A 13,502-nucleotide genomic window follows, 5' to 3' on the forward strand; every position below is an offset into this window, starting at 1 on the left:
GTAATTGGAGGATTACAATGTTTTACCGTCGAAACTACAAATATACACTCAAAACTGAGTCTTTTTTTACATTCAAACGCCACATCTGAATGCGTAAAAAATGACAAAATGGAAAACATTTTTGATGTATTTGCTTGCGCAGAAGCCACAACAGGGTTTAGCTAGGTAGATGGTCATGATCATACGATAGAAGCTGTCAACTGCTGAGTAGTATATTAAGTTAGTGGAAACCAGTTACATTTACAATGTCTTTGAGAAAGACACGACTGAGAGTATTTCTCACATCATTGTTTTAATATTTTTTTTGACACTTGTCGTGTTATAGAGATCGACGTCTTTCTAACGGTAAGGCCATATATAGTCAACCAAAATTGTCCCACAACATCCTTTAGATAAGTGTGACATTTATTGAAGAATTTATTGGTCGTGGAATCACTCCCTTTCTTTGGCAACATATGCAAATAAATAACACTAAAAAACTTTTACTATTAGACAAAACAAGTAACTAAAGCTCTGACTCGTTTGTCCTAGCTAGATTTGGGTCGTCCTCTCAGTAGAGAAAACGTCTTTAATCCAGTGGTGGTGATGATCAGTTCGAGCGGAGAAGATGACAATCGTCTAGGGTTTTAATTAATCATGACATAAATTTAGAGAGATTCGTGTTTGATTTTTCGTTTGGAATCTTTTTGTAACGTTGTATTTGGGTTAAGTAGTGGAACTAATAACCATGATGTGTACTTCTCCACTAGTATGGTTTTAAGTGTGCTTCACAAACTTTGCAAGTCTTCGGGATTATTCCTTTAAAATACATATAAAAAAATGGAATTCTTGGGGATGAAATTGTGAGTAACAGACATAATTAATAGCTCAACCACTATCGTTTTTCTATATAAAAACGTAACGTCATATCTCAATCACTTAAATATTCACAAGTCCGAAATAAAAGCGGGTCACATGGATCTAACAGTCAATATCATCACTCATCAGGACTTATAATGCCAATAAATCCAAAACAAGCTAATGCTAAAAAAAAAAAAAAACAGAGAAAGAATGACGACAGAAGCAAAGAGTACAGAAGCTTCTTCATCAATGGCGAATCATGTCCCCGCCAGTTTCTTGACTAGAGCCAATGCCTTGTTCAGAAAAAACTTAACCTATCAGGTTTGACGCAAACAATACATGCATGTGTTATATCCACTGATGTTAATAATAATATATATATGTCAACTTGTGTAGAAACGGAACATATGGAGTAACGTTCGGCTCATAGTGATCCCTTTCTACCTCTGCGTACTTCTAGTAGGGATTCAAGTCTTGTTCGATACTCAGGTTAATAACTCTGCTGATAACCGTTGCGGTTGTCGATGCATCGAGAAAAATGGAGATGGCAAATGCGAAACAAAGAGTTGTGGTTTAGAGTATTCATCTCTGACTCAAGCCTCCTTTTGTGCTTTCCCTAACCCTCCACCTTTGCTCCCGTTACTACAAATCCCTCGTCCTGAAACGCGTTCAGTTGTTGATCCTGTCCGTGGCTCATGCAGACGAACAGGATCTTGTCCTGTTACTATACTTGTTACTGGAAATAACCATTCTCTTGGAGCAAGTATGTCTTTAACTAATTTACTTCATGTTTCTTAGAACTATCGTAACACAGTTTCCTCTATAACTAATCTTCACATTTGTTTTTATATAGCTTTATCTCAGAATCTTCTCAGTGAACTCCTCTGACCTGTACTTGCGTAATCTCGCCTATGATGTCTTGGCAAGTTCTTCTCTGCTTTAATTTTGGTTGTTTCGACTAATTCTATCAGGATTTATCATTGAGTTTATATTTATATTCAGGGTACAACATCAGAAGCAGACTACACCAATTATCTTGATCCAGGGTTACACTCTGATCTTCCCATTTTCCAAATCCGACCTCGGTGCATGCCATCCACCAACTTGTCATTCTTGTTCCGACAAACACCTCTCACGTTTCATAAAGGTATTAAGTTCACAAGTTTACATGTTGTCACTGCAATGATTCTAGGAGATTTTACAAAAGTTACAATCTATTTTGTAAAATTGGTTACAACATATATCACTATATACACTCTAGTGGACCTAATGAAGTGAACATAATATATGCAGATTTTACTTGAGAAATTGTTTTTCTTTGTAAGTTTAAAACTTATCTGACTCATGTGTCCAAGTTAGTTTGTAAGTTTAGACATTAATATTTCTTGGGGCTCACTCAAAGCTAGCTTATGAGAAAATGATTATAATGTGTCAAAACAGAGGTGAGATGCCTTCAAGGATTGAGTCTCTGGAGAAATAGCTCCGTAGAGGTCAACGATGAGATCTTCAAGGGTTATCTTCAAGGAAATCCTAAAAAGATCACCAATGAGGTCGCTGCAGGTTTGTTCCACTTCTCTCATCATTTGTCTCTGTATTTTATTTGACATATGCAACTTCTGACTCATTCTCTTGTTCTATACTAGCATACGATTTTTTGAACACCGATAAGAAAAACTTCAATGTGAGCATCTGGTATAACTCTTCCTACAAGGGAGAATTTAAAATACAAGATAGGCGAGTAAACTATGTCCGAGTTCCTCGCTCAGTAAATTTAGTAAGTACTAAACTAAGTGTCTCATGTTCTTTTTGTACCTAGGAGAAGTCTTTTGATCAAACCCATCCTTAGACTCTGAAACATAAATGCAGGTTTCAAATGCTTACCTTCGGTTCTTGCGTGGACCGGGGACAAAGATGTTATTCGATTTTGTGAAAGAAATGCCTAAACAAGAAAGTATACTTCGTGTTGACATAGCATCTGTCATTGGCCCCGTGTTCTTAACATGGGTTATTGTTCTTTTGTTCCCTGTAAGTTTGCTTTCAATAGAATGCTTCATTCAGAACAACCTATCATGAGACTTCAATAGTAAGAAGCACTTTATTCATATAATGCAGGTGATTTTGAACTCATTGGTGTATGAGAAGCAGGAACGTCTAAGAATTATAATGAAAATGCATGGCCTAGGAGATGGTCCATATTGGATAGTAACCTACGCATATTTTCTAGTCATATCTACGTTGTACATTATATGCCTGATAATATTTGGCTCAGCAATAGGTATTGTATCTTAATCTTAATATTTTCTTATCTTATTAGATAGAGTTAAAACACATTTTTGAGAGTTGTTGTTCGTTTGCAGGACTAAAGATCTTCCGGTTTAATGACTACAGTATCCAGTTCGTTTTCTATTTTCTCTGCATCAATCTGCAAATCTCCCTTGCCTTTCTAGTTTCTTCAGTATTTGCAAAGGTTAAGACAGCATCAGGTACTAACTAAAGTCACATTTTAACTAAATGTGCTCAAGAACATAATGGTTTTACTTATAAGAAACACTCTATTTTTATGGCTCAACTGTAGTTGTTGCTTACCTATACGTGTTTGGATCCGGGCTCTTGGGCGGTTCCCTCTTCCAGTTTCTGTTGGAAGGTTTATCATTTCCAAGTAAGCTATCAAGACCAACTTGAAGAAACACATATTCTCAAAAAACAAACCACAATGCTAATATAATGTTTACTTATTTTTTTCAGGACGCTGGATTTTTGTTATGGAGTTATATCCGGGCTTCTCTTTATACCGTGGGTTGTATGAGTTCTCTGTGTATGCTCTAAAGAGAAACTTGAACGGGAGTGATGGAATGAAGTGGAAACATTTTAGTCATAGTGCAATGGATGAAGTTTTCTACATCATTATTGTTGAGTGGTTTCTCACACTTATTGCAGCATACTATATGGACCGAGTTTCTTCATCCGCGAAAGACCCTTTCCTTTTCTTGAAAAAAGCTTTCAAGAAATCTACTTCTCCTCAAAGGCATAGCTTACAGAGAAAAGGACCTGCTGTTTCAATAGAAATGGAGAAACTAGATGTTGCTCAAGAGGTATAACAAAAATTATTCACAAATACTTTCCATGTTCTTTGCATTTTTCTTGTTTTTTTTGGTTGATGAAAAGAAACTTGTTCTAATCAGAGTGAAAAAGTCAAGCAGTTGATGCTTGAGTCGAGCACAAGCCATGCCATTGTATGTGACGACCTGAAGAAGGTGTATCCAGGTAGGGATGGGAATCCGCCTAAAATGGCCGTTCGAGGGTTATCTCTCGCTGTGCCTTCAGGAGAATGCTTTGGCATGTTAGGACCCAATGGTGCAGGGAAGACATCCTTCATCAATATGGTGAGTACACAAATGGATAGAAAATTATGTGTATACATACTTGATTCTTATTGAAAACATCTTTCATGAATAATATAAATTGTACTCTATATTTTTGTGAGTCGTTATAGTGTTGAAAATTTATTGGTTTCCGACTTTGAACCAATTGACAATGAGTGGACATGCTCATATCTTTTATATGATAGTGATTAATACTTTTTTGGGTAGATGACTGGGCTTGTGAAACCAACATCCGGAACAGCTTTTGTCCAAAGTTTGGACATATGTCAAGATATGGATAGAGTATACACTAGCATGGGTGTATGCCCACAACATGAGTAAGTAATTATATTCTTGGAAACATTTGAACTTATTCCATCATATATAACTGTCTTCATTGTCTTGTTCTCTGTTGTGTGTACCAGCTTGCTTTGGGAAACGCTGACAGGAAGGGAACATCTGCTCTTTTACGGAAGGCTTAAAAATCTTAAAGGCTCTGATCTCCACCATGTATGTTAGTAATCCCTTACTTGTTGTTTTTACTACATTACTCCAAATATTAAAATGTCACTTCATGGTTACTAGGCTGTAGAAGAGTCTCTTAAGAGTGTGAACCTGTTTCGAGGAGGAGTTGCTGATAAACCTGCTGGGAAATATAGTGGAGGCATGAAAAGGCGGCTAAGTGTAGCCATTTCACTTATTGGGAGCCCTAAGGTACACCATTTTCTCTTACTAATCTACTGAAAAACCTATGGAGAACCCTTATTTCATGTGATCTAGAAAGCTTTAACAAATCCATTTTTACATTTTTTTTTAAAAGATGGTTTATATGGATGAGCCAAGCACAGGACTTGATCCAGCTTCAAGAAGGAGCCTATGGACAGCCATCAAATCCGCAAAAAAACACACCGCGATAATCCTCACTACACATTCAATGGAAGAAGCAGAGTTTCTTTGTGACCGGTTGGGGATTTTTGTAGACGGAAGGTTACAATGCATAGGTAATCCAAAAGAGCTAAAGGGAAGGTATGGTGGATCTTATGTGTTTACGATGACAACATCCTCAGAACATGAGAAAGATGTGGAGTTGTTGGTTCAAGATGTTTCTCAAAACGCCAAGAAGATATATCACATAGCAGGGACACAAAAATTTGAGATCCCAAAAGCTGAAGTTCGCATCTCACAAGTGTTCCAAGCGGTGGAGAAGGCAAAAGGAAAGTTCAAGGTGTTTGCTTGGGGACTTGCGGACACAACTCTTGAAGATGTTTTCATTAAGGTTGCTAGAACTTGTCAGACCTCTAATATCCTCTCTTGAATCTTCCGAAGATTAATCATTTGAAGATAGTTAAGCATCAACATTGGCTTGTTCATGTTTGATAAAATTGGCCATGCATAGGTTTGATCATTTATTTACATTACAGTAAAACCTCTATAAATTAATAATGTTGGGACCATGAAAATCTATTAATTTATACAGGTATTAATTTATCGATAAATTAATAATTATTAATTTATAGAGAGATTTTTCTAATTTGAAAGTTTTTTCAGAAAAATATTTTAAAATGAGATTTAATCATGATAATTAGTATTTTATATAATCAATTACAAAGAAAATAATAATTATTATGTCTTGAAAGAGAATGCTAACCATTTTTGATATAGTAAAATATTAGAAATAAACTCTAACAAAAACTAATGTGTCTCTATATATATATATTTTGAAAATTTTACCTAATTATTAATTTATAATATTATTGGGACCATATATTTACAAAGGATTTTCAAAAAAATTATTATCTTATTATTTTATCGAAATATGTCTAAAATTACACTGGTCCCAACCTGGGACCGAAGAAATTTATTAATTTATAGAGATTATTAATTTATCGAGTATTAATTTATAGAGGTTTTACTGTAGTTGGTAAATGACAATAGGCTGCAAGTTTGTGAATTTCTGAGGTTTTTAATAACTTGTGTTGTTTGTGGATGGTTTATTGACAACAAATTTTTCTATGTAAGTTGTTGCTATACAATTGTCTATTGTGGTATGTGGATGTACCACTTACGGATTTAAATCAACATTATTGATAGTCTCTTAGAGGGGGTTATTGAACTGTGTATTTTAAAAGAATTGAATGGATTCTGAAATCAGTCGTTATTCAATTAGGTAATTTATAAAGTACATTAAAATCCAGTGTTATTGGATTATGTATTTGTTTGATGTATTTTAAAATACTTTGAAAACAGTGTTATTCAATGTGCAAGTGATTTGGTATCATTTCAGATTTCATTGTATTTCATTCTAAAAATATGAACAAACAAAATCCAATATATTTTCTCACGTATTCTAAATCTTTCTATTCCTCCTTCTCTTTCTCTTTCTCTCTCTATTCTTCTCAGTCTCTTCTTCTCTCTTAATAAAAAAATTCTAGATCTTTACTCCAGATTTACTCCAGGTAGAAGCACAAAGGAGGATGTTATGTTTCTTCTTCATCTTTAACATGGTGTAAAGAAGAAATTAAACAAATCCCAGATTTCTGAAAAATTATAAAAACCAGATCAGAATCAGAAACTACCATTATACATAGAAAACATTTTTCTAATTGGTTTTTATGGATCTAAGTTTTGATTTACGAAAAATCCATTTTTGGCTCTAATGTTAAAAACCTTGTCGATCTAATTCAACAAACCCAAATTCTTCTGATTCAAATGATTTTTTTTCTTTAGATTTTTTTTAGTTTGATTTAACAAAGAAATAGCCTAAAATATTGCATTTTTATTTAACTGGAAAAATTATAAAATCCACTATTACTAACTTTCAAATCCATTAGTGATGTATTTCAAATCCACATAATAATACCAAATCCACGTTCAATGTATTAGAAATCCATCAAATTTTAAAATCCATTTAGTAATTTAAATCCATTAAATACCTTTATCCAATAACACCCCCTTAATATTGGCTCTTAACATTAGTTTCGTAATAAAAAGCTAAAAACACCATAAGATATTACCATTAAAGATAGTCTAATCCAATATATTATTTCTAAGTTTATTACTCTCTCTATTTCTAAAAAAATGATGTTTTTACATTTTTACTTATTTTTAAAAAAGTTAAATATTTGTTTATGAATTAGCTTATAATTTATTTTGGTGGAAAAGAGAAAATAAAGACCATTGCATTACATGACATGCGGAAAAAAACATAAAAAATTATAATTTAGTTTTTTAATCTACAAAATCATTTTTTTTTAAAAAAAAATCTCAAAAACATCATACTATCATAGACAGAGGAAGAATTTTATTATATCGTAAATGTATGTTTTAGTTTAAGGCACACGATTAAAAAATTGTAATAGTCCTATGGGTCTATGGATATGTTGTTCTAGTTAAATACCCTAACTATATAATAAAAAAATTGTCAAAATTTTCGATAACAAGTGCAGATCAAGGATCGATTTTTGTTACTAAACAATTTTAAGGATCGATTTTTGTTACTAAACAATTTTATTTTGACTTTTCACCAAAAAGAAACAATTTTATTTTGACCAGTCGGATTGGTGGGTAAGCTATTCGATGGCTACACGCTTTTGTGAAAATTACTTGGATGGTGAAAACTCAAATCACCTTCGATTAAAAAAAAAGAAAAAGAAAAGAAATTAATGTTTTGAATGTGAAATATAATAAGACTTTTTCGTATAACATCATTCATGTACGCAAGTCTTTGGTTCGAAATCGAATCATGCATTGCTTTGCTTCTTGTCCAAGTATCTGCCACATCAGAAAAAGGTTTGAATTTTTGATCAAAACTAATTTTAAAAAGGTTTTAATATTTATTATTAAGATGGTCAAAAATATATTATAGTTTACGTGATCCAACATACGTGAGAGAATAGTGTTTATCAATTACGTTTCACACGTGATTACGTCTGTGATGACGCATTAATCATCTACTATTCAACAGTAGTGAATAATAAACAAAATAATTGAAACTCACATCTTCCACTAGTTCAAGAATCTTATTAGTGGTCGTGGGATCACTCTCCTTCGCAGCTTCCTACCAAATTTAACTAACATTGACTAAATATTAATTAAAGTCGCTTTCTTAAATTCTTGATTTCTCGTTGAAATTATTTACCTTTTCCGTTATTTGACTATTAGAATAATCCCAAAATAAAAATTAATACTATATGTGAGAAAAAGTACCTAATTAAGAAGTACTTAACAAAAATTAAATAAATGCGTGTGTATAAGGGTACTATCGTAATTTAATCCGTAATCTGATCTCAGAGTTCTTCTCTGTTTGTTCTCCTCCGCCTGCTATATGAAACCCAAAAGGCGGTGGTTTTGATTTCTTTCCTTCTCAGTTCAAACAAAACTTAGGATTTCAATTCTCTTATTTGTTTTAATCTAAAAACCCAAAACTTATAACAAAACCCTAAAAAGACTATAAACAAAGCGTTAAAGAGTAGTTCATACAGAAGACGAATCAGAGAAATCGACCAAAATCTCCATCATCAATGGCGGATCCAGGTCCTGCCAGTTTCTCAACGAGAGCCAATGCCTTACTTAGGAAAAATTTAACCTATCAGGTAATATATGTTTCCTTTCCTTCTCCTCTAAGGTATCCAGTTACATACACAACCTGTTTCGTTTCGTCTACATACGTAGACATCGTCTTTAATGTGAGTAGATTGTGTTCTGTAATAATGTGATTTATTCGAATTTTTTTATATTCTATATTCTGGAACTTGATGGATCAGTTTCTACAATACTTTCAATGCCTGAATAAATTTATTGATTTAGTTTTGATATGATTTTTTTAGTGTAATTTTTGATACAAGGTGGTTTGAGATATGCTATGATTATGTTGTTGTTAATTCGTAATCGTGTGAATTGTTTTTGGTGTAGAAACGGAATCTATGGAGCAATGTTCGGCTTATCATGATCCCTTTCTACCTCTGCATATTTCTAGTCTTGATACAGCTTCTGTTCGATACTAAAGTTAACAACTCTGCTGATAACAGATGTGGTTGTGATTTGGTTGACACCAATGGAGATGGTATACGCGAAAAGGTTTGCGGTATTCAGTACTCTTCTGCGGATCAAGGCTTCTTTTGTTCCATTCCAAGTCCTCCGCTGTGGCCTCCCTTGTTACAAATACCGCGCCCTGAGAGCCGTGATGTGAGAGATCTTAATGATGATTCTTGTAGACGAACTGGGACTTGTCCTGTTACTATCCTGTTTACTGGAAATAACCGTTCTCTTGGAGGAAGTATGTCTCTTTCTCTTTTCTTTTTTCTATGTTCTTTTGGCATGTTTTATATTGTGTTCAGTTGAACTAATCTTTCATGTTTTTCTCTAGCTGTATCTGGGAATCTGCTCACTACTTCTATACCCGCAAACTCCTCTGACCTCTTGCGTGCTTTAGCTAATAATGTCCTGGTGAGTTTTGTGGTTTGAACCTGTTTGTTTCCACTGTCAAGTGTGTGATGAATCTGTTTATTTAGCTTTCTTGCGTTCATGTTTCAGGGTACAACAGCTGAGCCAGATTTCACAAATTATCTTGATACAGGGATTGCTTCAAATCTTTCCATTTACAGTATCCAACCTCGGTGCATTCTCAATGCTTCTTTGCCGTTCTCATTTGGACAACCACCTCTCAATTTTACCAAAGGTATTATTGAGTTTTCAATCTCATACATGTTTAAGATGTCAAATTAAAAGAGGGATACTGAATTGTAAATATGTTTGTATCAGTGTTAGTTTAGTATAATCTGGATGCGTTCTATCCCAAGTTTGTTACACATAATACTTCTTTTGTCTAAATATTGTTCTGTTATTGTCTGTTAACTCAATGTTTGTGTCAAAACCAGAGTTGAGATGTGTACAAGGATTAAATCTCTGGAGAAATATCTCCAGAGAGGTCAATGATGATATTTTCAAGGGCTATCGGAAAGGAAACCCTGAGGGAAAGATAAACGAGATCGCTGCAGGTTGGTTTAACTTCTCACTCGGTTTCTATAACAAATTCTTAATATGCACATAACATTTCTGACTATTCTTGTCTGATTTTTTTTGTAGCATATGATCTCTTGAACACGGATAGGAACAACTTCAATGTGCACATATGGTATAATTCAACGTACAAGGAGGATGGAGGAAGTAGACTAATAAAGCTGGTCCGAGTTCCCCGCTCAGTCAATTTGGTAAGACAACAACAACTCTAAGACATCCTCATCATTGCATTCTCAATATGTTTTTTTACCATGTGGATATGCTTTCTTGATTGAACTGAGGCTTACACTTTGCCAAACTGCAGGTTTCAAATGCGTACCTCCAATTTCTACTAGGCCCTGGGACAAAGATGTTGTTTGAATATGCCAAAGAAATGCCTAAACCCGAAACAAGTCTTCGTCTAGACATAGCGTCTCTAATTGGTCCCCTTTTCTTCACATGGGTTATTCTTCTTCTGTTCCCTGTAAGTTTATTTTCATTAGACTACTTACGTTTTATTGCACAAATATTCACTCTGACATATAGTGTGATCTATAAAATTCATACTCAGAGCCATTTGTTTATATATAGGTGATCTTGTCGTCATTAGTGTATGAGAAGCAACAACATCTAAGGATTATAATGAAAATGCATGGGTTAGGAGATGGTCCATATTGGATGATTTCATATGCTTACTTTCTTACCATATCCGTGTTATACGTTATATGTCTGATGATATTCGGGTCAGCAATAGGTAACTCAAGCCTTTCTGTCAACATATATCTTACAGTACATATTTGATACACGTTTGTTTTTCCAATCAGTGTCTTTATAGTTGCTGGTTCCCTGCAGGACTGAAGTTCTTCCGGCTTAATGACTACAGCATCCAGTTCGCATTCTATTTTATCTATGTAAATCTGCAAATCGCCCTTGCCTTTCTAGTTTCCTCACTATTTACAAAGGTCAAGACAGCAACAGGTACTAAACTAACATTGTGCTTCTTGAATTTAATCAAGAACATGTTGGGGTTTAAAAGAAGCTAATTTGTTTTCTCATATGTCTTAATCATAGTTGCTGCTTACATATACGTGTTTGGATCTGGACTTTTGGGAATATTTCTTCTCAGCTTTCTGATTGAAGATTCATCATTTCCTAGTAAGTTATTGTCATCTTGAAGAACGATACTCAATACATTCATTGATGTGTTTATTCACACAATTGACCACGATTGCACTATAATTATGCTTTTCCAGGAGGCTGGATTATTGTCATGGAGTTATTTCCCGGCTTCTCCATATACCGTGGGCTGTATGAGTTTGCACAATTTGCTTTCCGGGGAAATTTGAGAGGGCAAGATGGGATGAAGTGGAAAGATTTCAGTGATAGTGCTATGGATGAAGTTTTCTACATCATTATCGTTGAGTGGTTTCTCGCGCTCATTGCAGCATACTATATCGATAAGATTTCTTCATCCGGAAAAGACCCGTTGTTCTTCTTGCAAAACCCTTTCAAGAAATCTCCTTTGAGAAGGCCTAGTTTGCAGAGGCAAGGCTCCAAAGTCTCCGTTGAGATGGAGAAACCGGATGTTACTCAAGAGGTATGTCAAAAGGTTTCACAGTATATTCCATGTTCTTGATAATTCTTGTTCTGAATTCTGATAACAAGAAATGTTCAAATCAGAGAGAAAAAGTGGAGAAGTTGATGCTTCAGTCGAGCTTAAGCCATGCGATTGTATGTGACGACCTGAAGAAGGTGTATCCTGGTAGGGATGGGAACCCGCCTAAATTGGCAGTCCGGGGGTTATCTCTCGCTGTGCCTTCAGGTGAATGCTTTGGCATGTTAGGACCCAATGGTGCAGGCAAGACCTCCTTCATCAATATGGTCAGTACCCACATGGACAAAATCTTTTGTGCTGAATTGAGCTTAGCTTTTAATCTTGTAGCGTTACTAATATGTACTGTATAATCCTGGCCAGATGACTGGGCTCCTGAAACCAACATCTGGGACAGCTCTTGTTCAGGGTTTGGATATATGCAATGATATGGAAAGAGTGTACACTAGCATGGGTGTATGTCCGCAGCACGAGTAAGTGATCAAATTCTTGAAAAGTCATTTCATTTTGTTCTTTTGCAAGAAAGCTACAATTGAATAGTTTCTTACTGTTCCCACTATAATTGTGTAATCATTCTCTTATTGTCCAGCTTGCTCTGGGAAACACTGACAGGAAGGGAACATCTGCTGTTTTATGGAAGACTTAAGAATCTCAAAGGCTCTGATCTCGACCAAGTACTTTTTATCAATCTTAATTCCCTTGTGTATTACTTCAAAAGTTATCCAAACATCAATTTCACGGTTGCTAATTCCTCTTTTCTCATTTTTATCCATCACCTTCCATTAGGCTGTGGAAGAATCTCTAAAGGGTGTCAACCTTTTCCATGGAGGAGTTGCCGACAAACCTGCTGGGAAATACAGCGGAGGTATGAAGAGGCGGCTGAGCGTAGCCATTTCACTTATCGGGAATCCTAAGGTATACCATTGTCTGAGAATTCCTGGTTCGCATAGACTTAGTAACCTTTGAACTTTATAAATAGTACTCCTAGAGAGTTAATATTTTCTAAGCTTAACATTTTTGTTCTCTTTCTTTTGCCTTGAAGGTGGTTTATATGGATGAGCCAAGCACAGGACTTGATCCAGCCTCGAGAAAGAACCTATGGACTGTCATCAAGCGTGCGAAACAAAACACCGCAATAATCCTCACAACACACTCAATGGAAGAAGCAGAATTTCTATGTGACCGATTGGGTATTTTCGTGGACGGGGGCTTGCAATGCATTGGCAACCCTAAAGAACTGAAGGGAAGGTACGGTGGATCTTATGTGTTAACGATGACGACATCTTCAGAACACGAGCAAAAAGTGGAGAAGCTGATTCAAGACGTCTCCCCAAACGCCAAGAAGATATATCACATCGCAGGAACTCAGAAGTTTGAGCTCCCAAAGGAGGAGGTTCGGATCTCAGAGGTGTTCCAGGCTGTAGAGAAGGCGAAGAGCAACTTCACGGTTTTCGCTTGGGGACTCGCAGACACAACTCTTGAAGATGTCTTTATCAAAGTTGCTAGAACCGGTCAGGCTTTTAATGTCTTTTCTTGACCCTCTTAGATTTATGTGTCAATTATGTCAAATTGCTACTACAGATTACATGTATATTACTGAAAAATATTATACAAAGTTCATAAATTTTTCAATGAGATTATACATTTATACTTGTAACCATTACTAAAGCTTCTGTAGCAGGAGAGATGAC

At 35.2% G+C, this 13,502-nt stretch overlaps 2 protein-coding genes across 2 annotated transcripts; both read left to right on the top strand.

Moving 5' to 3' along the window:
- Nucleotides 1-1,013: 1,013 nt before the first annotated feature.
- LOC17886966 (ABC transporter A family member 4) lies at nucleotides 1,014-5,656 on the top strand. Its single transcript, XM_023782531.1, has 16 exons — nucleotides 1,014-1,161; nucleotides 1,237-1,629; nucleotides 1,694-1,762; nucleotides 1,843-1,987; nucleotides 2,281-2,400; nucleotides 2,484-2,614; nucleotides 2,707-2,865; nucleotides 2,953-3,115; nucleotides 3,198-3,323; nucleotides 3,416-3,499; nucleotides 3,586-3,932; nucleotides 4,023-4,223; nucleotides 4,431-4,540; nucleotides 4,628-4,712; nucleotides 4,788-4,916; nucleotides 5,023-5,656. Exons 1-16 carry the CDS (start codon nucleotides 1,021-1,023, stop codon nucleotides 5,515-5,517), a joined length of 2,898 nt encoding a protein of 965 aa, XP_023638299.1. The 5' UTR covers nucleotides 1,014-1,020; the 3' UTR covers nucleotides 5,518-5,656.
- A 2,904-nt stretch (nucleotides 5,657-8,560) lies between these two features.
- LOC17886510 (ABC transporter A family member 7) lies at nucleotides 8,561-13,471 on the top strand. Its single transcript, XM_006290504.2, has 16 exons — nucleotides 8,561-8,794; nucleotides 9,114-9,477; nucleotides 9,568-9,647; nucleotides 9,735-9,879; nucleotides 10,079-10,198; nucleotides 10,287-10,411; nucleotides 10,525-10,683; nucleotides 10,791-10,953; nucleotides 11,052-11,177; nucleotides 11,271-11,354; nucleotides 11,453-11,796; nucleotides 11,880-12,080; nucleotides 12,175-12,284; nucleotides 12,401-12,485; nucleotides 12,598-12,726; nucleotides 12,854-13,471. Exons 1-16 carry the CDS (start codon nucleotides 8,723-8,725, stop codon nucleotides 13,346-13,348), a joined length of 2,802 nt encoding a protein of 933 aa, XP_006290566.1. The 5' UTR covers nucleotides 8,561-8,722; the 3' UTR covers nucleotides 13,349-13,471.
- The last annotated feature ends 31 nt before the right edge of the window (nucleotides 13,472-13,502 follow it).

This window comes from Capsella rubella, unplaced genomic scaffold (assembly GCF_000375325.1).
Source record: "Capsella rubella cultivar Monte Gargano unplaced genomic scaffold, Caprub1_0 scaffold_5, whole genome shotgun sequence".
Classification (NCBI taxonomy): domain Eukaryota; kingdom Viridiplantae; phylum Streptophyta; class Magnoliopsida; order Brassicales; family Brassicaceae; genus Capsella; species Capsella rubella.

Bases quoted from the DNA above. Each gene is read 5' to 3' on its own strand.
- LOC17886966 (XM_023782531.1), top strand. From the start codon at position 1,021: ATGCTAAAAAAAAAAAAAAACAGAGAAAGAATGACGACAGAAGCAAAG. The intron at 2,615-2,706 runs GTAAGTACTAAA...ACATAAATGCAG, and splicing joins TTCCTCGCTCAGTAAATTTA to GTTTCAAATGCTTACCTTCG. The intron at 4,541-4,627 runs GTAAGTAATTAT...TGTGTGTACCAG, and splicing joins GGTGTATGCCCACAACATGA to CTTGCTTTGGGAAACGCTGA.
- LOC17886510 (XM_006290504.2), top strand. From the start codon at position 8,723: ATGGCGGATCCAGGTCCTGCCAGTTTCTCAACGAGAGCCAATGCCTTA. The intron at 9,880-10,078 runs GTATTATTGAGT...TGTCAAAACCAG, and splicing joins ACCTCTCAATTTTACCAAAG to AGTTGAGATGTGTACAAGGA. The intron at 11,355-11,452 runs GTAAGTTATTGT...ATGCTTTTCCAG, and splicing joins TGAAGATTCATCATTTCCTA to GAGGCTGGATTATTGTCATG.